The sequence below is a fragment of the Rhineura floridana genome, chromosome 3 (genome assembly GCF_030035675.1).
Source record: "Rhineura floridana isolate rRhiFlo1 chromosome 3, rRhiFlo1.hap2, whole genome shotgun sequence".
Lineage (NCBI taxonomy): Eukaryota > Metazoa > Chordata > Lepidosauria > Squamata > Rhineuridae > Rhineura > Rhineura floridana.
Genome location: NC_084482.1, coordinates 201,083,964 through 201,107,996, shown reverse-complemented (window position 1 = coordinate 201,107,996; position 24,033 = coordinate 201,083,964). Strand labels below are relative to the sequence as shown.

General features: G+C 46.2%; 1 protein-coding gene across 20 annotated transcripts in view; it reads left to right on the top strand.

Annotated features, from left to right (window-relative positions):
- The window catches only part of TNXB (tenascin XB), a 158,405-nt gene that overhangs the window by 72,058 nt on the left and 62,314 nt on the right, over window positions 1-24,033 (top strand). For 4 of the 20 annotated variants that reach the window (XM_061619528.1, XM_061619529.1, XM_061619540.1 and 1 more), the window contains 13 exons: window positions 834-1,133; window positions 1,840-2,151; window positions 3,941-4,234; window positions 5,572-5,865; window positions 7,453-7,752; window positions 8,931-9,227; window positions 12,364-12,651; window positions 14,749-15,036; window positions 16,239-16,526; window positions 17,556-17,843; window positions 17,995-18,276; window positions 20,128-20,412; window positions 21,931-22,230. In XM_061619528.1, coding sequence (XP_061475512.1) covers window positions 834-1,133; window positions 1,840-2,151; window positions 3,941-4,234; window positions 5,572-5,865; window positions 7,453-7,752; window positions 8,931-9,227; window positions 12,364-12,651; window positions 14,749-15,036; window positions 16,239-16,526; window positions 17,556-17,843; window positions 17,995-18,276; window positions 20,128-20,412; window positions 21,931-22,230 — 3,816 coding nt within the window. The remainder of the gene's footprint in view (window positions 1-833; window positions 1,134-1,839; window positions 2,152-3,940; window positions 4,235-5,571; window positions 5,866-7,452; window positions 7,753-8,930; window positions 9,228-12,363; window positions 12,652-14,748; window positions 15,037-16,238; window positions 16,527-17,555; window positions 17,844-17,994; window positions 18,277-20,127; window positions 20,413-21,930; window positions 22,231-24,033) is intronic. The other 16 variants (XM_061619530.1, XM_061619534.1, XM_061619532.1 and 13 more) reach the window with 16 other exon arrangements.

Sequence of the window (24,033 nt, the reverse complement as noted above, 5' to 3'; positions counted from 1 at the left end):
TTGGCCACTCTGAGAACAGGATGCTGGACTAGATGGGCCACTGGCCTGATCCAGCAGACTCTTCTTATGTTCTTATGTTCTTAAACTTGCACTTTTATGAATTTTGCCATGCTGTTCTCCAGCCAATTAACGCGAACAAAAAATGCACCTACTCTGGTGAAGTGTGCATATCAATGCATATATTAGCATAAAGGACATACAATATGCATTGTATTAAGGAAAATCACTTTGCAAAAATGTGTGTAATAGGCACAATTACATATAAGATAGGTAGAAGAAATTCACACAAAAATGCTGACAACTTTTTATGAGGATGTTTAAAAACCTTTTGTTGAATAGTGGAGAACTGAACTTGGAAAAATGAGAAACAGAGAGAAATCAAAACTGACATACTCGGGCATCCGTAGCCTATATAGACCTGATATTGCCAAAGGTCATAGCACTGTAAATGTAAACATGAAACTGCCCCAATGGCTTAGATAAAACGGGGGGGGGAGTAGAGAAAGGGGGACAGAGTGCCGGTGTTTGTGGTGCAAAGCCTATTTGTTCCCAACAGCATCTCCTGCTGAGTAATTATCCACATGAGCACTCTGGGCCTTTCCAACAGGCAAAACAAAAACAATCAAAACCCCCAGTATAAGGCTGTCATTCAAGATGCACACTTACAGTGTGATCCTAAATATTCAGGCATCATTCCTACCAAATCCACTGGGATTTATTCCCAGGAAAGCAGGCATGAGATTGCAAACTTAGAAACATAATGTGTGACTCTCTAAGCCTACGAAGGGCTGCTGCTATCTTTGGTTATAGTTTGCATTACTTCCCTACAACAGCATCACGGGAAGAAGAGCCTGTGCCTGAGCCCATGCCAGAACCTGTCCTTGGTGACCTCTCTGTCTCAGATGCCACCAGCAACACTGTCCGTCTCACCTGGAATGTCCCCACAGACAGATTTGACTCCTTTTTGCTCCAATACCAAGACCCGGAGGGCAATGACCAAACCCTGCGCATAAACAGAGATTCTCGTGAGATCGCCGTTCCTAATTTGGTTCCTTCCCAAAGATACAGATTCAACCTTTATGGAATCTCTGGGACCCAGCTTCTTGGACCTGTCTCAGCTGATGTCGTCACAGGTTAGCAGCTTAAGAAGCATTCAGTCCATATATATGCCTTTTCTGAATGGTGGAGCACCCCATCCTCTTTCTCCTTTTTGGATTGCAAGATCAGAAAAAGATGGACCGCAATTTTAATCCTAAAACTTTGAAACTCCATCTCTTTCAGTGATGTCATCAGAGTAGTGGATCTGTTTTGGGATTACTTCACAGGGCATGTCTTCTCATTACAAAGTTAAATGAGCTGCAAGCTTCTGTTACTGTCATTACTCCTAACTTAAGGAGCCATGGAAATTGTAGTTCTATTAAGGAGCCATGGGAATTGCAGTACTGCTAAGTAGTCATTGGAACTGTAGATCTATTAAGGAGCCATGGGAATTGCAGTATTACTAAGGAAGTATGTAGTTCTCTTAAGGAGCCATGGGAATTGCAGCAATTCTAAGAAGTCATGGGAATTACAATACTACTAAGGAGCCATGGGAATTGTAGTTCTATGAGGGTATTGGAGATAGCTAAAAGAAATTTCACTGTGTCCACAAAGCTACAGATTTCAAGATCCTTTGGGGGATATGAGGGGGAAGCCAAGGTCTTTAAAACTTTTTTTATTTTTTGTCCAATTATTGTTTTTACTATTTCTTCCTAAAGGTCTTTTTGTAAGCTACAAGAGGTAGACAAAAGTGATAAGTGTTGCTCACTTCAGTTGTTCTCGTTTGTTTGACCCTTGCAGCAGAATCTCAGGAAACAATCACAGAGAGGCCGGATGAGACAATATTGACTCCACCCAGCCTGGGGGAGCTCTGGGCCTCTGATGTCACCAGTGATTCCATCTGTCTCTCCTGGACTGTCCCCACTGGGAGCTTCGACTCTTTCCTGGTCCAGTACAAGGACTCAGAGGGCAAACCTCAGGCACTACCTGTGGATGGAAGCTCCCGTGAGGTCACTGTCCCCAATCTGGTTCCTTCCCGCAGATATAAGTTCAACCTATATGGTGTCCTTGGGCGCAAACGTTCCAGCCCCATCTCCACTGATGCCACCACAGGTTAGCAGCAGGAGTCAACTTATCTGGACGCTTTTCAGAAACTATGCTCCCACCTTTTTGTTACTTCAAGGGGCATTTTTGGTGTCAGAAGTAGCTGCCGGATGTTTAAATGTCTTTTATTTTTGCAGTAGCTGCCATGGGTCTGCCAACACTCTGTCTCATTCTTCTTTTTCCTGTCATTTGCTTTTCCTCTCTCCCCCTCCATCTCTACTTTTCTCTTAGGGATGGAGTAGACATTTGGTTGCTGGGATTTTCATTTGCACTCTCCAAAACAATGTGTGAACCCAAGCACAGCTGCCCTTCAGAATTTCCATTTCTCTGAATTTGATGCAGTTCTCTCAATTAAAATAACTTGTACAAACATGTGACTATTAGGGGAAAGTGTGCATAAAAGGCATGTTTTCGTGAAAATAACATGCAAACACGCAGTATGTTAGGGGAAATTGCCTGCTAAGATGTGTATGTCAGGCAAACTTGCATACAAAGGTGTGTACATTAGGAGAAATTTGCACTGGTGCTGATGAATTTTCAAAAAAATTCATAAACTGATGCAGAAATATAAAGAACTGAACTTAAGACTAGAAACATGAGAAACTGAGAAAAACCAAAATTGCCTGATTCATCCATCCCTATTTTCTTAGCATCCATCATCAACTTGAGGCCAATTCACACACTCCCTGAGTTTGTGGCTCCACAGCAGGGGCTGGTGGCTTCATGTCACTGGGGCAGTGGAATACACTCCAGGTTTTAGTGTGAACTTTCAAGGAGCTCTCCAAGGGCTCTTTATTTGTTGCACAGGATCCAACCGCCTTCCCTCATCCCTGTGCTGCTTCACTGTCTCAGTAGGCAGCAGTGACACCACAGCCTGGAGTTCAGGTCGATGGTGCTGCCCCTCCCTGCTGGCTCCTCCTCCTGGCAAAGTCACACTCTGACTGGAACCTAGAGATGTCAGTCACAAAACTACACACAAACACACACACCTTCTGTCCCTGGCATTTTCTTTCTACAAAGAGCTTGCCTGTGGAATATTCAAAACTGTATTCATTTCTTAAAGACCTTGTCTTGGAAGACAATCTTACTCCGGCACGAGTGATCGCCAATGAATGACAGAGCTGAAATGAAAAACCACCCTCCAGAGTAGGCCTGAAGGTTCAGGAACAACCTGCCTCACTTCAGACTGCTTTGGATAAGAGCTGCTTAACTGCAGAGGTGATCCAAATATCTCTGAGGCAGAGCTTGGAAAAGTTACTTTTTTGAACTACAACTCCCATTAGCCCAATCCAGTGGCCATGTTGGCTGGGGCTGATGGGAGTTGTAGTTCAAAAAAGTAACTTTTCCAAGCTCTGCCCTGAGGTATAGGGGAAGGGGCAGTGGCTCAGTAGTAGAGCATCTGTTTTGCATGGAGAAGGTCCCGGGTTCAATCCTCAGCATCTCCAGGTATATCTGTACTCTGATTCACGACAAGGCAGCTCCCTATATTCCTTATGAAGCGTGGGGCGTTTCAGTTTAGTATTCTGGGCTTCATCCAAAGCAGATGCACACTGTGAATATCTTTGCCCATTAATAATAGGATCCAAACTTCCCCAAGCCGCACACATTTTGGTGATCAATGACAGAAATTGCTACAATATGGATAACCCGAAGGACCATTCTGCTCAGTGTTTCTTCCTTCCTCTCAAATCTGTTCCTGCTTCATGTATATTTTACCCTTTGCGTCCTTTAGGAACCATGCAACACAAACCATCTCCACTGGCTTAACCAGTCACTATATCTCTTTATCTCTGCACAGCATCCTCTAGGGTGACGGAGGGAGATGCCGTTCAGCCCAGCTTGGGGGAGTTGACGGTCTCTGATGTCACCAGTGATTCTGTCCATCTCTCCTGGACTGTCCCCACTGGGACCTTTGACTCTTTCCTGATCCAGTACAAGGATGCCGAAGGCAGACCCCAAGCACTGCCTGTGGAGGGGGGCGCCTGTGAGGTCATCGTCCCCAATCTGGTTCCTTCCCGCAGATACAAGTTCAACCTCTATGGAGTCTCTGGTCGCAAGCGCTCTGGCCCCATATCCACGGATGCCACCACAGGTCAGCAGGAAGAGTCAACTTGGCTGGAGGCATTCCAGAAATTGCACTCCCATTTTAATTTCCTTCTTTCCTCAGGGGTCAACAGTGGTGTCAGAAAATAATGACCACCTCACACTTGAATTTCTTGCTGAGCTCTTAGTCTTATAGTAGTGCTTGTGACACGAACCTCTTCCAACTTCTGTCTGTTCCTCCTCTTTCCTATCTATCTTTTGCTTTTCTTTCCCCACCCCCTGCTCCATCCCTACCTTTCTCTGTATCCATCACCTTGAGGCCAATTCACACAAGTGCTTTCTTTGTGTTCCATATTTCCCTTCCTGCCTCGATTGTACTGTGCTTGTTGCCAGTGAGTCCCTGGAGAGCCTTTCCAGCCAATTACATTATAAAGCAATAAATGTGCAGGTGCTTGTCCATTAACAATAGGTTCCACAGTTGCTTCTCACTTGTTGCAGAGGTTCCAGATGTCATTACTCAGAACAACACTCCAGTCATGTGTATATTGCATTACCCTGGTGCTCAACTTGCAATATATTGTTGCTGGGGAAATGTGATGGCAAACTGAAGGATGGGTGAGCATGCGTCCTTGGCAGTGTGTTGAACTAAATGGATATTTATGTAGTCAAGCTAGTGATGCTGAGTTGTATCTAATGCTCAGAGCAGACCCACTGAAATTAACATATTTATTTATTTATTTATTTAATTAAGCTTATATACCGCCCGACTAGCAACAGCTCTCTGGGCGGTGAACATATAACTTGGGTCCATTCATTTCAATGACTCTACTCTGAGTAGAACTTAGATATAACCTATTCATATTTCCTAACTCTGGGTTGTATCCAACCAAGTTCTATTGAGAGTAAACCCACTGAAATTAATGGGCTCAATCATGTTCATTATGTTCCTTGGGCCTACTCTGAGTAGGACTAACAATGGATGCATCCCATTCCAATAAAATTAAGTCACGGGGCTGTGTCCTACTCAGAGTAGACCTGTTGAAATTAATGAATCTAAGTTAGTCATGCCCATTAACTTCAGTTGGTCTACTCTACATAGGACTAGTATTGAATACCTCCTATGGTACTAGACATAGGCACATGTGTGCCCATTAACAAAATGTTCTAACCCTCCCAAAACCTAATCTATTATTTAGATAATCAATATCTTAAATGGCAACAACATGGATGAAACCAAAGAACGTTTGTGCCCAGAGTTTCTTCCTTTTTTCTCAAAGTTGTTAGTTGTTATTATTTTTTCCTTACATCTCTTAGGAACTACACAATGTGAACCATCTCCACTGGCTTAACCAGTCACTATCTCTTTATCTATTTAACTCTGCACAGCATCCTCTAGGGTGACGGAGGGAGATGCTGTTCAGCCCAGCCTGGGGGACTTCTTGGTCTCTGATGTCACCAGTGATTCTGTCCATCTCTTCTGGACTGTCCCTACTGGGAACTTTGACTCTTTCCTGATCCAGTACAAGGATGCCGAAGGCAGACCCCAAGCACTGCCTATGGAGGGGGGTGCCCGCGAGGTCATAGTCCCCAGTCTGGTTCCTTCCCGCAGATACAAGTTCAACCTCTATGGAGTCTCTGGCCGCAAGCGCTCAGGCCCCATATCCACGGATGCCACCACAGGTCAGCAGCTTCCAAAGCATGTATCAGCTTGGTGAGAAATGAGAACAATCCCTCTTTTTAACTTCTTTGCTTCCTTAAAGGAGAAAAGAAGACACTTACAATTCACCAGCAGTGTCAACTTTTTTCAAGGGACAGGCCCTAAACCATAATCTCATACAGTTGGGGCAACCCTTAGTGGTGCCCTTGATCAAGCACCCATTTCTGGGGTTTGTTCTTGGCAAATTAGTACTTCATTAAAAAGGGACTAATTTCCTCATAATGCCTTTCTGGACAGATCTTGTAAAGCAGGGATGGGGAACCTGTGTTCCTCTAGATCTTGTTATACTACAGTTCCCATTATTCACGACCATCGGCCGTGCTGGAGCTGTTGGGAGTTGGAGTCCAACAAGATCTGAAGGGCCACAGGTTCCCCACACCTGTTGTAAAGGATATTGTTTCTGATCCTTGCCTGCCTGCCATTCCAAGCAACAGGATGATGCACCTACCCAGTGCCAGCACCAGGCATGGCTGGGCCTGCGTTGTCATGCTCCCCAACACCCCCTCCCAATGCAAGTGGTGTAGGCTTAAATAGGCCCACCTTCCTCCCATGTCACTGCATCAGCATGCTAGCACGCTGTGCACAAGCACACCTGCCATGACCCAAGGTGGCAGCGGGAGCCTCAACCCCTTAGGGCTCACACAGCGACATGGGAGGTGGGTGGGGTGAGCAGGCCTATTTCAGGCCACGCTGCCTGCATGGGGGTGTTTCCTGGTAGGGTGGAGCTCCTGTTTGATGAGCCCCACAATGCTGGTGTGGATCACAAAGCAAGAGCTCCACTCTTCCAGCCTAAGGAGGGGCCCCTTAAGGGCCCTTCTGGGCCACAGGGGCTCTTGGTCAGTGCCAGCTCACTGGTGCTGGGCCTACACCTACCTATGAGCTAGGGTAAAATTCAGCATGGAATCAACAATGGAAACAATGCAACTCATGTAACATCTTATCTGCAGGACTGAGCTTAGGGGACAACCTTTTTCTGCTTGTAGCAGAAGGCAAATAGGAGCCAATTTCAGAACTGTGCGCTGTGTGAAGAAGTACTTCCATTATCTAACCTGAATCTTCCAACATTCATCTTCACTGGAGTTCTCAGGGTCAGAGAACTTCATTTGGTCCACGGGCCAAATGCAGGCCTCCAGACCTCTCTGTTTGGTCCTTGGAACTATCCCCAGGCCATATAGCCCTCACTGGCCTTGCTGTGCACCCAAGTATTTCTTAGAATCATAGAATAGTAGAGTTGGAAGGGGCCTATAAGGCCATCAAGTCCAACCCCCTGCTCAATGCCTGACTGGAATGTGGCCTTGAATTCTGATATTGCCCCTGCTTGCTTGGATGGAGGACAAAGAAGGGCAACTGTGTGCCTATCGCAATAAGCCTACTTTGCAAAGGTAACATTTGTATTCCTTTCTCTGCCCATTTTTGCCTCTGGCCAAGGCCACCACTCACACATGGCCCTCAGAAAGTTGAGTGTGGCCCTTCGGTGGACAAAGGTTCCTGCCCTAAGTCTTGCCCCGCCTCAATGGGGTGACAATTTCTCTCTATTTTGGCCACTACAGCAACGTCGCCAGTGGTGACCACGGAAAGAATCATCACCCAGCTCAGCCTGGACCAGCTCTCTGTTTCTGACATCACCAGTGACTCAGCCCGTCTCTCCTGGACCGTCCCAACTGGGAATTTTGACTCCTTCCTAGTCCAGTACAAAGATGCTGAGGGGAAACCGCAGTGGTTGCCCGTGGATGGTGCTTCCCGCACACTCACTGTCCCAAACCTGGAGCCCTCCCAGAGATACACGTTTAACCTCTATGGACGTTACGGTGGCAAGCGCTATGGCCCCCTTTCGGTGGAGGCTGTCACAGGTCAGCAGCTGATGAACTGGCCAGTTGAGCTGCGATTATTTCTAGGCTCACTTTTCTACTTTCTTCCTCAGGGGATGACTGCAACATTGGAGGAAGATACATCCTAACATGAATTTCCATTATCTTTCAGGCATACCTTTCAACCTCTACATCCTCAGGGTCTTTGCAGGGTGGGGGAGGGAGAGAAAAACTTCTCTGCCTAAATGATATGTGCAGCAAAATGGGAGGGGGATTCCCAAGTAAGTGAGGGCCGGGGAGAAGGAAGGAAAGGGGTGATGGGGAAAAGTTTAATATGTAACAAGTTTCGGATCTCTCAGGACCAAGAAAAAGAAAGAGGAGCTCGCGAGTTGTATTCCACTACATTCTACTCAGAGTAGACCCACTGAAGTGAATGGGCATCAGGTTCATTAATTTCAATGGGTCTATTCTGAGTAGGGTAAGCATTGGATACAACCCACCATGTAACAAAAGAACGAATTTCTGTATTTGAAACTCCCTGTTGAAGAACCTGAGAGGTCCAAAATACGTTGGGTATTAACTTTCCCCCTGCTACCCCTTGGTTTCCTGCTTTCCCCCTACCCCCCCACCCCACCATCTGCCTGAGTGATAACCTGGCTGCAGAGGGATATTTATTTATTTATTACATTTATCTCCACGTTGAGCTGAAAGTGCTTCCACCACCACTTTTGCAGCCCCATTTGCACTCATTTCATGGCAGTTTGGAAAAGGGGGATATAAATGGTAGAAATGTTGAGGTGAGAAAGGGACTAACCTGGGAAGGTGATGGCAGCTTTTTTTCTTTTCTTAAACATAGAACTGGGAGGGGGCATCCCCCCCATAATGCCATGTAGCCCCCCAGCTCTGTAACTCTAGTAGAGCAAGTGTGTTATATGCAGATCAAATTTACATTAATTGCTCTGCCTACTTTTGCCTCTGGCCCCACCTATCCCTGGCATGTGGCCCTCAGAAGGTTGCCCAGAAGGAAATGTGGCCCTTGGGCTGAAAAAAGGGTCCCCACGCTGCCTTAGTTGCCCTAAAGTTTATGGGGACCTGACTGGGAAACCTTTGTGTTCTTCTAATCACAACTTAGTTTTTGCAGGAACAGAAGTGTTTCAGATCACCATGCTGTACTTCAATCTCCACCCCCCTCTTCCTCTTCCTCTTTGTTTTAACCGCAGCACTGTCACCGCATGGAAAAGAAGTATTGCCCTCACAGCCCACCCTAGGGGAACTCTCAGCCCATGATGTTTCTAGCGATTCACTCCGGCTCTCCTGGACCGTCCCTACTGGGCATTTTGACTCCTTCCTGATCCAATACAAAGATGCTGAGGGGAACCCGCAGGCCCTCCCGGTGGATGGAGGTTCCCGCGAGGTCACCGTCTCCAGCCTTGTGCCTTCCCATAGATACAAGTTCAATTTTTACGGAGTCTCTGGTCACAAGCGAATCGGCCCCATTTCCACAGATGCTGTTACAGGTCAGCTGCAGCCACAGTAACCACAATCTAACGGTGGGATCCGTAAGAACATAAGAACATAAGAAGAGCCTGCTGGATCAGGCCAGTGGCCTATCTAGTCCAGCATCCTGTTCTCACAGTGGCCAACCAGGTGCCTGGGGGAAGCCCGCAAGCAGGACCCGAGTGCAAGAACACTCTCCCCTCCTGAGGCTTCCGGCAACTGGTTTTCAGAAGCATGCTGCCTCTGACTAGGGTGGCAGAGCACAGCCATCATGGCTAGTAGCCATTGATAGCCCTGTCCTCCATGAAAATCCGTTTTCTCCTTTCCTTTCTGTCTCAGGAGAGGTGGTGCCTCTGCAGCTGGGACCCCCGTGCAGGTTCAGTGTGCCTACAAACATACATAAGCAGAATGGCCGCTGTGCTCTGGGAGTGCATTTTCCACATTTTTTTTAATATCAAAATGAATTATTTATTCGGTTTGTCATATTATGTTTTGAAATGCATTAGCATCTAGTTGTTATTGTGATGATGTATTGATTCTGGATTTTTTTCGTTGTGTTTTGGGGCTCTTTGCTTTCCTGTTGTAAGGCACCTTGGCCTCATTTATGTGGAAAGGCAGAGTACAAAATGAAACTAATAAATAAAAATAATTATTTCTTAAATATACCTGACACAATAAGCCAGCTGTGCACAGCAGTGATTGGCTGGTCCCCATGACATCATAAACCTCCCCAAAGCAGTTTTGCCGTGTTTTAAATCAGGGTGGGGATCTTCAGGCCCAAAGAACCAAATGTGGCCCTCCAGCTTCTCTATGTGGCCTTCAGCACTTTTCCTAGGTCAGGTGTGGGGAACATCCAGCCCACAGGCCTAATTAGGCCTGCCAGGCTTTCTCATTTGGGCTATGAGGTCATTTTGTCCAAGCCACACCCACCTGCCCTACATCTGACAATGATGTCAAGTGTGGAGCAGGTAAAAACCTGACTCAGCCAATCAACTGATCAATGGTGCCTGCAAAGTCCTGTGCAAAGCCCTGGGCAAGATAGTGCTTTGAAAGGGGCTTCTGAAGACCTGACAATCAGTTGATCGTTGGATCTTCGCAAGTCCCTTTCAAAGTGCTCTCTTGTGCAGTGGCAAAACCCCTGCAGGCAAAAAAGGCCATCAGATGTCATTGTTGTGATTGACAGGTGGCTCCACCCACCTATCTAACTTGGCCCACGAGGGGTGGGGGAATAACAGTCTGGCCTTCTGGCCAAATCCAGTTCCGCAGCCCTGCTCTGGGCTATGCTGTCTTCTAAGCCATTCCCCTCACTTTGCTTTGCACCCTCCTCAATTGCTTTTGCTTGGCTGCAGTGTATTCTTGAACTCTGATGATGCCTCTTGCTTGGATGGAGGAGAGTGAGAGAGAGAGAGTGCGCTAGGCTTGCCAGGTCCATGGCCTGAGACTGATCCTGTATCTTTAGGAGAAGAGAAGGTCAGCCAAATGCAGGTGTTCTTGCAACTCTGTAATGGGAAAAACTACAAGGTGGAATTCTCCCTCTCCCCTCCACAACTTTTAAAGATACAGAAGACCTCTTGGAGCCCGGGCCTGGCAAAGATACAGGATCAGTCTCAGGCCATGAACCTGGCAACCCTACGTGTGTGTGTGTGTGTGTAAACTTCTGACTTGTGTGTGACTAGAATGTAGTCTACTTTACAAGGGTAAGAGTCACATCAATTGCTCCACTCACTCTTGTCACCACTGGCTTGCAGCCAAAGGTTTCCCATGAGACAATGTGGCCCTTGGCTCTCCACCTGTCATGGGACCCATGAAGAACATTTGGCAGGAATGGGAGAATGGGGACGGGGGTGCAGATGTTGGAGAGGGGTATGTGGAGACCACAGAGGACATGCTTCCTTAGACCACTGTCAGCCCTGTGGCCAGTGCTCTTGTTAGTGTTTCTGCTGAGGAAGGCCTGAGCAGCCCCCCTCACCTGAGAAATGTAGTCTATTGTGGCACCTAGCCCAGACTTATTTGTTCAGCAGCCAGGCCTTAATGAATCTGCTGAACAATTCAAGAGACATAAGGAGGGGGAATCTCTCAGAGTCAGAGCTGACAATTTCCCCAAGGTCACGCAGATGGGAGAAGAGATGATTATAACTTTGAGAAATTATCCTCTTTTCCCAGGAGAAGCCCCACCTTGCTTCAAAGTCTGGAAAGTGCTATGTTTAGCCTGTGCTAGTAGAGGGCCCACCCCCCCCACTTCTGTTTGGGTGTCTTGGGTGAGAGTTTTGTTGCGACAACTTTCTGTTGCTTCCACAGCCTAGTTGCACCTGCTGCTGTTCTGTATCCTGATTCATGCCTAGTATGTTCTGATGCTACGTTCCTGTGCTAACCTTTGGAATAAAATCTATGCAAAATCCAGTCTTCAGGTCCTGATTCTGCTTCTCTGGTTGGGAGCCAGGACACCACCCCTCATTTAAATAAACAAAATGCAGCAATCCAAAACAAGGGTCACAGAGCGATCACTTTTGAAGAGCTACAAAGAAAGGGACAGCCAGGTCTTCAGTCCTAGATATTAACAGAAGCAGAAGCAGGGCAATCTCCAGGTTTGAGGGGGCACTGGGCTAAGTGTCCTCAGGTGGGCCTCCTCCTCTGTAAATGGACCTTGGTGGGCTTATCCGAGTACAAAGGCAGCATTCCAAGCAGTGCTGGGAGGAGGAACAGGCTTTAGCTACCCTTGACATTTTCCTCAAAGCCCCCAAATGCTACTAGGCCAGGGGCACTGTGCAGATTAAATAGTTGGCTAGATCCATTTGCCTGGCGCTTTTCAGAGTGCCAGGCCAGGAGGCAACAAATAAGGGGTGCAGGCTCTCTATGTAGCTTTATGCATCTATGGATGCCTTTAAAAGAGGATTAGACAAATTCATGGAGGATCAGGCTGTCAGTGGCTACTAAGCCTCCATGGTCAGAGGCAGAGCTCTTCTTACATTTTTGTGACAGGCGATCAGCAGTAGGGCCTGTAAGGGTCTTGGCAACTGCCCAAGGATGCCAAATGGTGACTCCAGCCCTGGGCAGAGCACAACACGCTCTGGCATAGGCGATAAGTAGCAATGAGCAATTCTTGGATGGCGTTCATTGATGGTGTTCATTGAGTCCTTGGTCATCTCTCTGTTCCAGCCCCACCGATAAAGAAACCAACTCTGCCACTCAGACTGGGAGAGCTGACAGCTAGCAATGCCATGCCAAATTCCCTCGATCTCTCCTGGACTGTTGAGGATGGGGACTTTGACTCTTTCATCATCCAGTACCGAGATGCTCAGGGCAAGCCCCAAGTCCTCCCCATCGATGGGGGCCTCCGCTCTCTCCACCTCCATGACTTGGCCCCATCTCACAGATACCAGATCAACATCTATGGCGTCTCAGGCCGAAAGCGTCTGGGCCCCATCTCTACTGAAGCAGAGACAGGTCAGCAATGGCACTTCTTCCAACATAGTGGCCTCCAGATGTTTTAGATTACAACTCCAGACGTTTGCAGCTGTTTATTTTGTATTTATTTATTTTGATTAGCCAGTCACTTTAATGATTATTTGTATTGTTTTTAATGGTGTCTTTAATGTCTTATTGTTGTACATCACCCTAATATATTATATAGCGGTAGAGAAATACTTAAATAAGTAAATAAAATAGACCTCCTGCCCAAATGTCTCAATAAATGCTTTCCCTTTTTAAGGGATGAATGACCCCACAGCTCATCATTAGGGCAAAACCTTTGCCCGTATTTGACAGATGTTGCATGTGGGTTTTTAAAAAAATTATTAAAAAAGTAAAGCACCTGATCTGAAGGTGAAGCAATTATCTCAAGGCCAACTAGATAACACAGAGTCCATAAGGAGGGCCTGATAGCAATGTGTGTCCATTGGTAGGTTTCTCCCCTTCCTTCTGCCTCCACCCCACCTCTTGCTTCCCCCAATATTGTTGCATGCACCACAATCTCTGACACTTCCAAAGGTTCCAGCACTTACCCAGTGTTTGGTTTCCTTGGAAGGAAGGTCAGTGGAGACTATGGTGTCTTTGCGATCTATGGTTTATTTACCCACATATGCAGCCTGAGCATAAGATGGAGGGGTTTACAGCATTAACAGTCCAAAATATCTTGCTTCCCCATCAGGATTCCAGGGAGGCACCCGAAAGCCATGGCTTGAGATTCAAACACAGAGAGCAAGCAAGCCTCTTTGTGTGTCTTTCCAGCTTCCCAGCCTCACCTACACTCACACTAATACAAAGACCACATCCTGGCCCCAGTCAGGTGAAGGGAGAGTGATGCCCTTATTACTATGGCAACAGATGTTCTCTTAGCTACATGCTTTCACATCTTAAATAAGAACATAAGAAGAGCCTGCTGGATCAGACCAGTGGCCCATCTAGTCCAGCATCCTGTTCTCACAGTGGCCAACCAGGTGCCTGGGGGAAGCCCGCAAGCAGGACCCGAGTGCAAGAACACTCTCCCCTCCTGAGGCTTCCGGCAACTGGTTTTCAGAAGCATGCTGCCTCTGACTAGGGTGGCAGAGCACAGCCATCACGGCTAGTAGCCACTGATAGCCCTGTCCTCCATGAATTTGTCTAATCTTCTTTTAAAGCCATCCAAGCTGGTGGCCATTACTGCATCTTGTGGGAGCAAATTCCATAGTTTAACTATGCGCTGAGTAAAGAAGTACTTCCTTTTGTCTGTCCTGAATCTTCCAACATTCAGCTTCTTTGAATGTCCACGAGTTCTAGTATTATGAGAGAGGGAGAAGAACTTTTCTCTATCCACTTTCTCAATGCCATGCATAATTTTATACACTTCTATCATGTCTCCTCTGACCCGCCTTTTCTCTAAACTAAAAAGCCCCAAATGCTGCAACCTTTCCTCGTAAGGGAGTCGCTCCATCCCCTTGATCATTCTGGTTGCCCTCTTCTGAACCTTTTCCAACTCTAGAATATCCTTTTTGAGATGAGGCGACCAGAACTGTACACAGTATTCCAAATGCGGTCGCACCATAGATTTATACAACGGCATTATGATATCGGCTGTTTTATTTTCAATACCTTTCCTAATTATTGCTAGCATGGAATTTGCCTTTTTCACAGCTGCCACACACTGGGTCGACATTTTCATCGTGCTGTCCACTACAACCCCGAGGTCTCTCTCCTGGTCGGTAACCGCCAGTTCAGACCCCATGAGCGTATATGTGAAATTAAGATTTTTTGCTCCAATATGCATAATTTTACACTTGTTTATATTGAATTGCATTTGCCATTTTTCCGCCCATTCACTCAGTTTGGAGAGGTCTTTTTGGAGCTCTTCGCAATCCCTTTTTGTTTTAACAAGGGGAGCCATTTGTTCACAGATTAACTTGGCCAGTACTATTAGTTTAACAAAGAAAACTAGTCTGACCACTAGAGCAGGTTTCTTCCACTGCAGATCTCAACTCCCGGAGGCTGGAAAGGGGACCCAAAGTCACCATCCATCTCAACCCCCCAATTCTATTACAATATGTATATCCTCAATTTCTCTTTCAGCTCCATTACCCACAACGCCACCTCCTCAGCCCAGCCTCGGGGAGGTCTCTGTCTCAGATGTCACCAGCGATTCTGTCCGTCTCTCTTGGACTGTTCCCACTGGGAACTTCGACTCCTTTCTGATCCAGTACAAGGACGCAGAGGGCAGAGCCCAAGCGGTGCCTCTGGAGGGAGCTTCTCGTGAGGTCTCCATCCCCAACCTGGCTCCCTCCCGTAGATACAAGTTCAACCTCTACGGAGTCTCCGGTCACAAGCGTCTTGGCCCACTGTCTGCGGACACTGTCACAGGTCAGCAAGGGGGGGTTCTACAGACCTTTTTTCATCCTTAATAAATGGCCACGAGGTTGTGGCTCAGTAGTAAAGCAGCTGCTTTGCATGCAGAAGGTCCCTGGTTCAATCCCCGCATCTCCAAGCAGAGCTGGGAGAGATTTCCTGCCTGAAACCCTGGGGAGCTGCTGCCCGTCTGTGTAGACAATACTGAGTTAAATGGACCAATGGTCTGACTAGGTTTAAGGAGGCTTTAAATTAGTATGATGATTCAGTATAAGGTCGCTCAGTGGTAGAGCATCTGCTCTGCATGCAGAAGATCCCAGGTTCAGTCTGTGGCCTCTCTAGGTAGGGCTGGGAGAGAGTTGTGGCGAGTCAGTATAGACAATACTGAGCCAGATGGACCAATGGTCTCACTCGGTACAAGGCAGCTTCCGATGTTTCTGAGAACCACACTGCTAGGACAGGTAAAGATTTATCTTGCTCAACATAATGTTGATCATACTTGTCACCAAGATGCTTCCAGGAAGCTTTGAAGCAGCACCTGAGGTTGCTGCTCAGCAGCTGGCATTTAATGGCATTCTGCCTCTGAACATGGATGCTCCATTTAGCTGTAATTGCTAATAGCTGCCGACAAACTGGAACCAGCAACCAAATGTTGCAGTATGAACAGCTGCTCTTCAGGATTCCAGCCATGCCATTCTATTCCCCCGCCCCCAAACAGTTAGCATTCCAGGCCCTCTCAGTCCTCATTGGACTGTTTTAAGGTCCTCCTTCTACTTTTTAGGGGTTTTTTTTCTAAAAAAAATGGTTCTTCTGTGAACCTCAGGGTTCCCCCAAACCTGCAAGTTCCTCTCTCTTGTGAGTGAGTGGTGCCATTTTGGCTACAAAAGCATCAACACTCACAGCCTGAACATTGGAATGCATTTGTCAAAAGCCCTTTTTAAAGTCATCTAATGAACTGGACATTATCACCACATCTTGTGGCACTGAATTCCACTAAGGAATGATTTGTTGTGTGAAAAAAGTACTTCTGGTTGTACTTTTTGTCTGACCACTAGTCCGAAAACTAGTCTGCCCACTAGAGCAGGATTCTTCCACTGCAGATCCCATCTCCCAGATACAGGACTCTAAACCAGAGGCTGGAAAGGGGACCCAAAGTCACCATCCATCTCAACCCCCAAATTCTATTACAATATGTATATCCTCAATTTCTCTTTCAGCTCCATTACCCACAACGCCACCTCCTCAGCCCAGCCTCGGGGAGGTCTCTGTCTCAGATGTCACCAGCGATTCTGTCCGTCTCTCTTGGACTGTTCCCACTGGGAGCTTCGACTCCTTTCTGATCCAGTACAAGGACGCAGAGGGCAAACCCCAAGTGGTGCCTGTGGAGGGAGCTTCTCGTGAGGTCTCCATCCCCAACCTGACTCCCTCCCGTAGATACAAGTTCAACCTCTACGGAGTCTCCGGTCGCAAGCGTCTTGGCCCACTGTCTGCGGACACTGTCACAGGTCAGCAAGGGGGAGGGGGTTCCACAGACCTTTTTTCATCCTTAATAAATGGCCATGAGGTTGTGGCTCAGTAGTAAAGCAGCTGCTTTGAATGCAGAAGGTCCCTGGTTCAATCCCCGCATCTCCAAGCAGAGCTGGGAGAGATTTCCTACCTGAAACCCTGGGGAGCTGCTGCCCGTCTGTGTAGACAATACTGAGTTAAATGGACCAATGGTCTGACTAAGTATAAGGTGACTTTAAATTAGTATGATGATTCAGTATAAGGTCTCTCAGTGGTAGAGCATCTGCCCGGAGTCTCCCCAGTTATTTTCCCTGGATGCCCCTGAGTTCATTCGTTTTGTCCCTAAGTTAGTATTATGAGAGAGCAGGGATGGCAGAGAAACTTGATTCTGTTCACTTTAACAGCAAACCTACCTAAAGCATGTTTTCTGAAACATAATAGAAACACAGGCATCCTTTGAAATTCACATTTCTCTGAATTTTCTAATACAGCTCTCCAGACAAATAAAATGTACAAAAATGCAGACATTGGGGTAAATGTTGCATATCAATTTATATATTTGTGAAAATAACATACAAAAATGCATTATATTTGGGGAAATAGCTTTGCAAAAATGTATATTGTATAATGTAAAAATGTATAATGGGCTCCTGCCGGGAGGAAGGGCGGGACAGAAATCGAATAATAAATAAATATTTGGCAAAATTACATACAAATATGTAGATTAGGAGAAATTTGCACTAAAATGCTTATGAATGTTCATGAGGACTCTTTTTAAAAAACAAATCACAAATTGATGTGGAAATAGGGAGCACTGAATTTAATAGTAGAAAAATGACGGAAACCAAAATCGACAGATTCACCCATCCCTATGAGTGAGAAAAAATTCTCTCTTAAACATTTTCTCCAAACCATGCATTGCATTATAAATCTCTGTAATGTAGCCCCTCAATTCTCTTATCATCTAAACTGTTTGGCCCCACCTGGGAGAATCTTTGTTTACCAGTCTCATTCTCTCGTCCCTCCAGCATCACCTCCGCAGGAACCACCAATTCCTCCCAGCCTTGGGGAGCTCTCTGCTTCTGATGTCACCAGTAACTCCATCCATCTATCCTGGACAGTCCCCATGGGGACCTTTGACTCTTTCCTGGTCCAGTACAAGGACTCAGAGGGCAAACCTCAGGCAATTCCAGTGGGAGGAGCCCTCCGTGAGACCATCGTCCCCAATCTGGTCCCTTCCCGCAGATACAAGTTCAACCTTTATGGACTCACCGGCCGCAAGCGCCTTGGCCCCATTTCCACTGACGCTGTCACAGGTGAGCTTCCTTTGAAGTGCCTTAACTTTCTCTTCCTGTCCATTTTATGGAAGAACCGTTTACTGAGTGATTCATAGATTGATCACAGAAGCTAAGTTGGTGCTTACAAATGAATCATTCTTAGTCTCTCTCTCTCTCTCTTCTACTATAGCAGCAGCAGAAATAAGGGCTGCACCCACCTTGGGAGAACTCTCTGTCTCTAATGTCACCAGCGAGTCTGTCCGCCTCTCCTGGACTGTTCCAACAGGAAACTTTGACTCCTTCTTAATTCAGTACAAGGATGCTGAAGGCAAAGCCCAGGCGCTGCCCTTGGAAGGAGGCACTCTTGAGACCACCATCACCGGCCTGTCCCCTGCCCGCCGATACAAGTTCAACCTCTATGGGCTTGTAGGGCGCAAACGCCTTGGCCCCGTCTCTGCTGATACAGTCACAGGTCAGCACGTGGCCCTTTGGCATGAACAGGGATGGGGCATAAATTTGGCTCCACTTACATTTTGCGCAAAACTGCTACATTTGTACTTCCGAAACAATGTGTAACTGAAACGAAACAGAGCCGTCCTTCACAATTTGCACGTTTGAATTTTGCAGTGTAGCTCAGCCAAAAATGTGCAAATATGGGGAAAGTGTGTATAAAAATGCATATTTGTGAAAATAACATACAAAGAGGCCTTTGATTAGGGAAATTGCTCAGAAGTATACTATGAAAGTATGTATAAGGCAAAACTACACACAAAAAAGGAGGAATTCATACTAAAATGCTGACAATTTTTTTAAAAAAATTTAAAAATCAGAAACTGATGCAGAAATGGGGGGAAAGTGAAGTTCAGATTTGGGGGGAAAAGAAACAAGAGAGAAAGTGAAATTGACAAGGCTGTCCAACCCTAGGCATGAGTAAGGCTATGCCAAGCAATTTCCCACATTTCAGGCTGAAATCCACAAGAGACTCTACAGGCAATGGCTCCACCCTCCCTGATGGTCTCTTTTAGAAAGAAAAGCATCAGGCCTGGTGCTAGCACAGGGAAGTCTGAGAGCTTGGGAAGTCCCACTGCTGTAGCTGAAACTAGGACATATTTCAAACTCTGTTTTTAAGATGTTTTAGAGTGTTTTTAGTGTTTCTGTTTGCCGCACTGGGCTCCTGCTGGGAGGAAGGGCGGGATATGATGATGATGACGATGATGGGTTGCCATGCTGGCGGGTCCAGTCAATCAGGCCTAACCCTACTCCTGATGCCTTCGCTAGGGTGCCCCCACTACCACTGGGCCACCCTGTACAACCTGCAGTTAGATGAGCTTGGCATATGGGGGAGAGTGGCCTGCTGCTACTGTTGCTGCTGTCAGGGGAAGCAGACCACTGCTGCTGGGGGGCCCAAGCAAAGGAGTTTTCCAGAGCCCCCTGAATCCTGCTGCGAGCCCTGGAAAAAGCAGTTTTGGTGGTGTTTGTATGTTGGTGCATTTTGAGCAGAAAATTGACAAGGGGAGAAAGTGTTTGACCCTTCCCTGCCAGCCATGGCAGCTGGTGGCTCCATGTCACTTTGGGCAGCAAATTGAAAGTTCAAACTAAAACCCGGAGCGGATTCCACTGCCCCACTGACATGGAGCCACCAGCCACCATTGCCTGCCAGCCATGTTTCATATCCCCCTTACAGCTGTTTTTCCTCCTGTGGCATTTGAACAGGTAGATTTGTGATAATAAATGCAATTCCCTGTGAAGAGTAGGGATGGACAAAAGCAGCAATTTGTGCTCTGACCTGTATTTGTCACAATCAGCACTATTTTCATTCTGCTACAAGTCAGTTTCTGCCAAATACTACATTATTCATCACGCTGTCTGCTATTTAACTGTTTACGTAACTTACTTCACTTACATTAATTTCAATGTAAAGGAAATGTCAAAAATGTTTAAAAAGTCATTAAATATTGTTAGTGGACTTAAAAACAACAACAGCATGAATGAACACCCATCACATTCATTTGACAGATTTCCATCCTTGGCCACAGACAGCCATGGAAAATGCATCAATTTCTGCTTTCTTTTCAGTTTTCATAAAAATTCTCCAACATCCCTAGTGGAGAGGGAGTGACTATTAAAGCAATTTAAGGCTCTAGCATGCATTTGCCCTGTATCTGACTCGCCGTGTTCCTCAACTGTCACTTACAAAAATCCCCAGCAGAGAATGGTGGAATTCAAACTCAGCACCCTGACTGTCAAATCTAATTTGCTCACCTCTGAACCTAGTGTACTGGTCATACATACATTTAATTCCTGTTTTCTCTCCTGGTTACAGCAGTGCAGGAGGAAGACAAAATGAAGCCCAGCGTCGGGGAGCTCTCTGTCTCAGATGTCACCAGCAATTCTGCTCTTCTCTCCTGGACTGTCCCCAGTGGGAGCTTCGACTCCTTCCTGATCCAGTACAAGGACTCAGAGGGCAAACCCCAGGCACTGCCTGTGGAGGGAGCATCTCGGGAGGTCACTGTCCCTAACCTGGCTCCCTCCCACAGATACAAGTTCAATCTCTACGGGATCTCCGGTCGGAAGCGTCTTGGCCCTATTTCCTCTGAAGCCACCACAGGTCAGCGGAAGCAAAGACCTCTTTTTTTTCCTTTTCTCCAGGGAACTAAAAGGTGGAAAAGGAAAGAGAGAAGCAAATCCTCTCCATAACTTTCTCTTGTCTTCTAAGCTGTGTCTGCAGCAGCCCACATCTGTTTTACAATCTCTAACGTTTTGTTTCTTACAGCATTTTTTTAAAAAAAGCTTCCCTCATTTGCAAGATGTTTTTATACAGAATTTACTGTCCTTGTGAAGAGGCAATACTTTGGGACTTGCTGCATTTATGCAACAAAAAAAACACACCAAATATACAAGGGGACAGCGCACTGGCAAATGGCAGAACTGAAACTAGTTTTCTTGTTTTCCCTATTCCCTAATAGGAATGGGGGAGAAATTCAATTCATTTTACATTTCAAAGCAAAACTCTGACATTCACACTATTCTGAAACAATATGAGAATCAAAACACAGCCATACTTTGAAACTGGCACTTCTCCAAACTTTGCAATGCAGTTCTCCAACCAAGCGATATCTACAAATATATATATATATTAGGGAAATGTGTGCATAAAATGCATTTATTAGTGAAAACAACATTAAAATGCATTATCAGGGAAACTTTTCTTGCAAAAATATACACATTAGTGAAAACTGCATACAAATGTGTGTTTTTGGGGCAAGGAAATTCACAAGAAAATGCTAATTTTCATGAGGATTTTTTTAAAAATGGCAATTACTGCAGAAATGTGGGGAGCTGAATTTAAGATTGGAAAAAATGAGAAACTGAGAGAACCAAAACTGACAGCTCCTGCCATCCTTATTCCCTAATTTCTCATTTCCTCTCTCCTATAATGGGCAGGTTTCTTGCTCAGGGGCAGGGTCGGCTCCAGGCATGCTGGGGCCCTTGGGCATCAGCTTGCCCTGGGCCCCGGTGTGTGTGCATGTGCACATGCGTGCGCAGCCCCCCCACGCCCCCCACCTACCTGTCTCCTGTCTTTTACCATTGCCCTTAATGAAGATGGTGGCCGCGGTTTCCCTAAGGGGATGAAGCCTCCGCCACCATCTTTGTTGGTGGCACACGTGCGTGCTACGCGCGCGCATCTCTGCCATCAACTAAGATGGCGGCAGCGGCTTGAGTACCTTAGGGAAGCCGTGGCCGCCATCTTCATTAAGGGCAATGCTAAAAGGCAGGTAGGTGGGGCAAGGGAATGGCGGGCAGGCGGAAGCTCCTGCCTTGCGATCTGCGGATGGTGCTCGGATCACGGAAGGGGAGCGGAGGGCCCCTCAGGCCAGTGCCCCACCTGGCTGCCCTTTAGAACCGGCCCTGCTCAGGGGTACAAGGAGCTGTGCTGGAGGAACACCACCAGGCACCACCACATCTTGGCTGCCTTATTTGCTTCTCTGTTATCTTGCAGGAATTTCCTCCCATTGGGATGGGTTAGCCTGTTCATGCTTTCTTTCCTGTGCTTTATAGAAAAATTATCCAAGTGGGATATTTCTTAAACCAATGGGACCTTTCCCCTCCACCTTTTCTGTTCTAGCTGAAAAGGAGGAAGGAGGAGAAGAAGATGGACAGAACGAGCCTAGCTTGGGGCAGCTTTCTGTTTCAGAAGCCAACAGCAATTCAGTCCGTCTTTCCTGGAGTGTCCCAACTGGGAATTTTGACTCCTTCCTTGTGCGGTACGAAGGTGAAGAGGACGAGCTACAGAGCATGCCTGTGGACAGTGGTTCCCATGAGGTCATCGTGCCTAACCTGTCTCCTTCCCAGCGATACAGATTTGATCTCTACGGCATCTCAGGGGGCAAGCTTCTTGGCCCTGTGTCCACTGACACCTTCACAGGTCAGCAGTGCACATGCACCATTTGCCCAGCTCCCGCAGACAAAAGTCTCCTGTCCACACCGTACATTTAAAGCACCCTTATGCCACTTTCCGAGTCATGGAGAATCTGAGGAACTGTAGTTTGTTAAAGCTGGTGACCTCACACAGCTACCATTCCCAGCACCCAGTGCTTTAAATATATGGTGTTTATGTGACCAAAGTAAATGGGCTGCTCGCTCCTCTGCTGGAGGATTAATAGTTTGCTTTTAAAAGCTTGAGCTGGGGATGGGGGAGAAATTTGATTCAGTTTGCATTTCAAGGCAAAGTTACCTAAGTCACACTTCCCAGAACAATACACAGACCGAAGCACAGCCCTTGCACTTTATACATCTCTGAATTTTGCAGCCAAGTAAAGTGTACCAAAATGCATATACTGGGGTAAAGTGCATGAAAATGCATATATCAGTGAAAGCAACATACAAAAATGCATTATATTAGGAAAAATTGATTTGCAAAGAATAGGAGAAATTCCCATTAAAATGCTGTTTAATTTCCATGGGGATTTTTAAAAAATCACAAACTTTAGATTGGACAAATCACTTTAGATTGGAAAAATTATCAATTGAGAAAAATCAAAATTGGCAGATTTGCCCCTCCCTAGCTGGGACCAAGCCTCGAGTCATTTTGGTACACAGGAGATTGTTTTAAAAAATCAAACCAAATCAAGCAGAGCACATTTTCTCTGAGAAATTAAACAGCACAGCAAGAAGCTGCATGTAGCAATTTGGGATCAGTGAGATAATGGAGAAGATCTGGGCTCCTTTTGAGGAAGGAAGGGATATAAATTTAATAAATATATAAATAATAAAAAGATCTCCACGGCATGAGGAATTGGCTCCAGTGGTTAACTGATGTGTTTGTTGATTCATTTATAAGCAAATGTTTACCCTGCCTAGTCTTTCAATAAAGCTACACCATCAGTGAAATACAATAGAGGGAGACAGAACAGATTAAAAACAATCTTCATAGCAAAACACTACCAAAAGCCTGCTAGAATAGAAAGGCCTTCATCAGCCAACCTGAAATAACAAGAACCTCACGTGGCATGCTGGAGGAAATCCCAAGTTCTCTAGAAGTATAAAAAGATATTTTAAAAAATAAAAGGTGCACTTCCCACCCCAAATCTTAATGATAACTGAGCATCCCCAGTAGCCATGGAATGTGGAAAAGAAAAAATGAGGAAAGGGGAATAGAGTAGCCTGCTGAAAGAGGTTATGGCTGGCTAGCTGGAACCTGAACAGGAGCACCTTTGCTAGGAGGTAGGGAAGACACACTGCAACATTTTGGGTGCATCCAGACAGGGGTTTATTATGGGATCTGTGCTCCTTGTGTTACATTCCTAGGGAATTTCCCCTGAAATTAATTTATTTCACCTCAACCTCTACCCTGTGTTGCTATTTTCAGTCCAGCTTGCTGCAGGCTTCTCATCTACCAATTAATTTCCGCCAGCCTTTTTGGAAAGAAGACATTGTCTCTTTAACCAGTCATGTACCTTGCCCAAGTCTGACTTTGTTTTTGATCCTTCCTCTCATCCACACTGCTACTTTGAATTAGGACTGCATCAGCCCTAATCCAGTGGGTTTGGTGGAGGTATAGCTATCCTAAGTCTCCTGCAAGCAAAATCAACAAAACCACGTCTGCCTGAGTATTTTTCCCCTTCCTAAAGTACATTTTACTTTACATACACATCCCACAGCTGGAAGTTCATTGATGGCAGATGTTGTGCTCCACCATCATAAACTCTTGACTTTTCTCCTCATTATT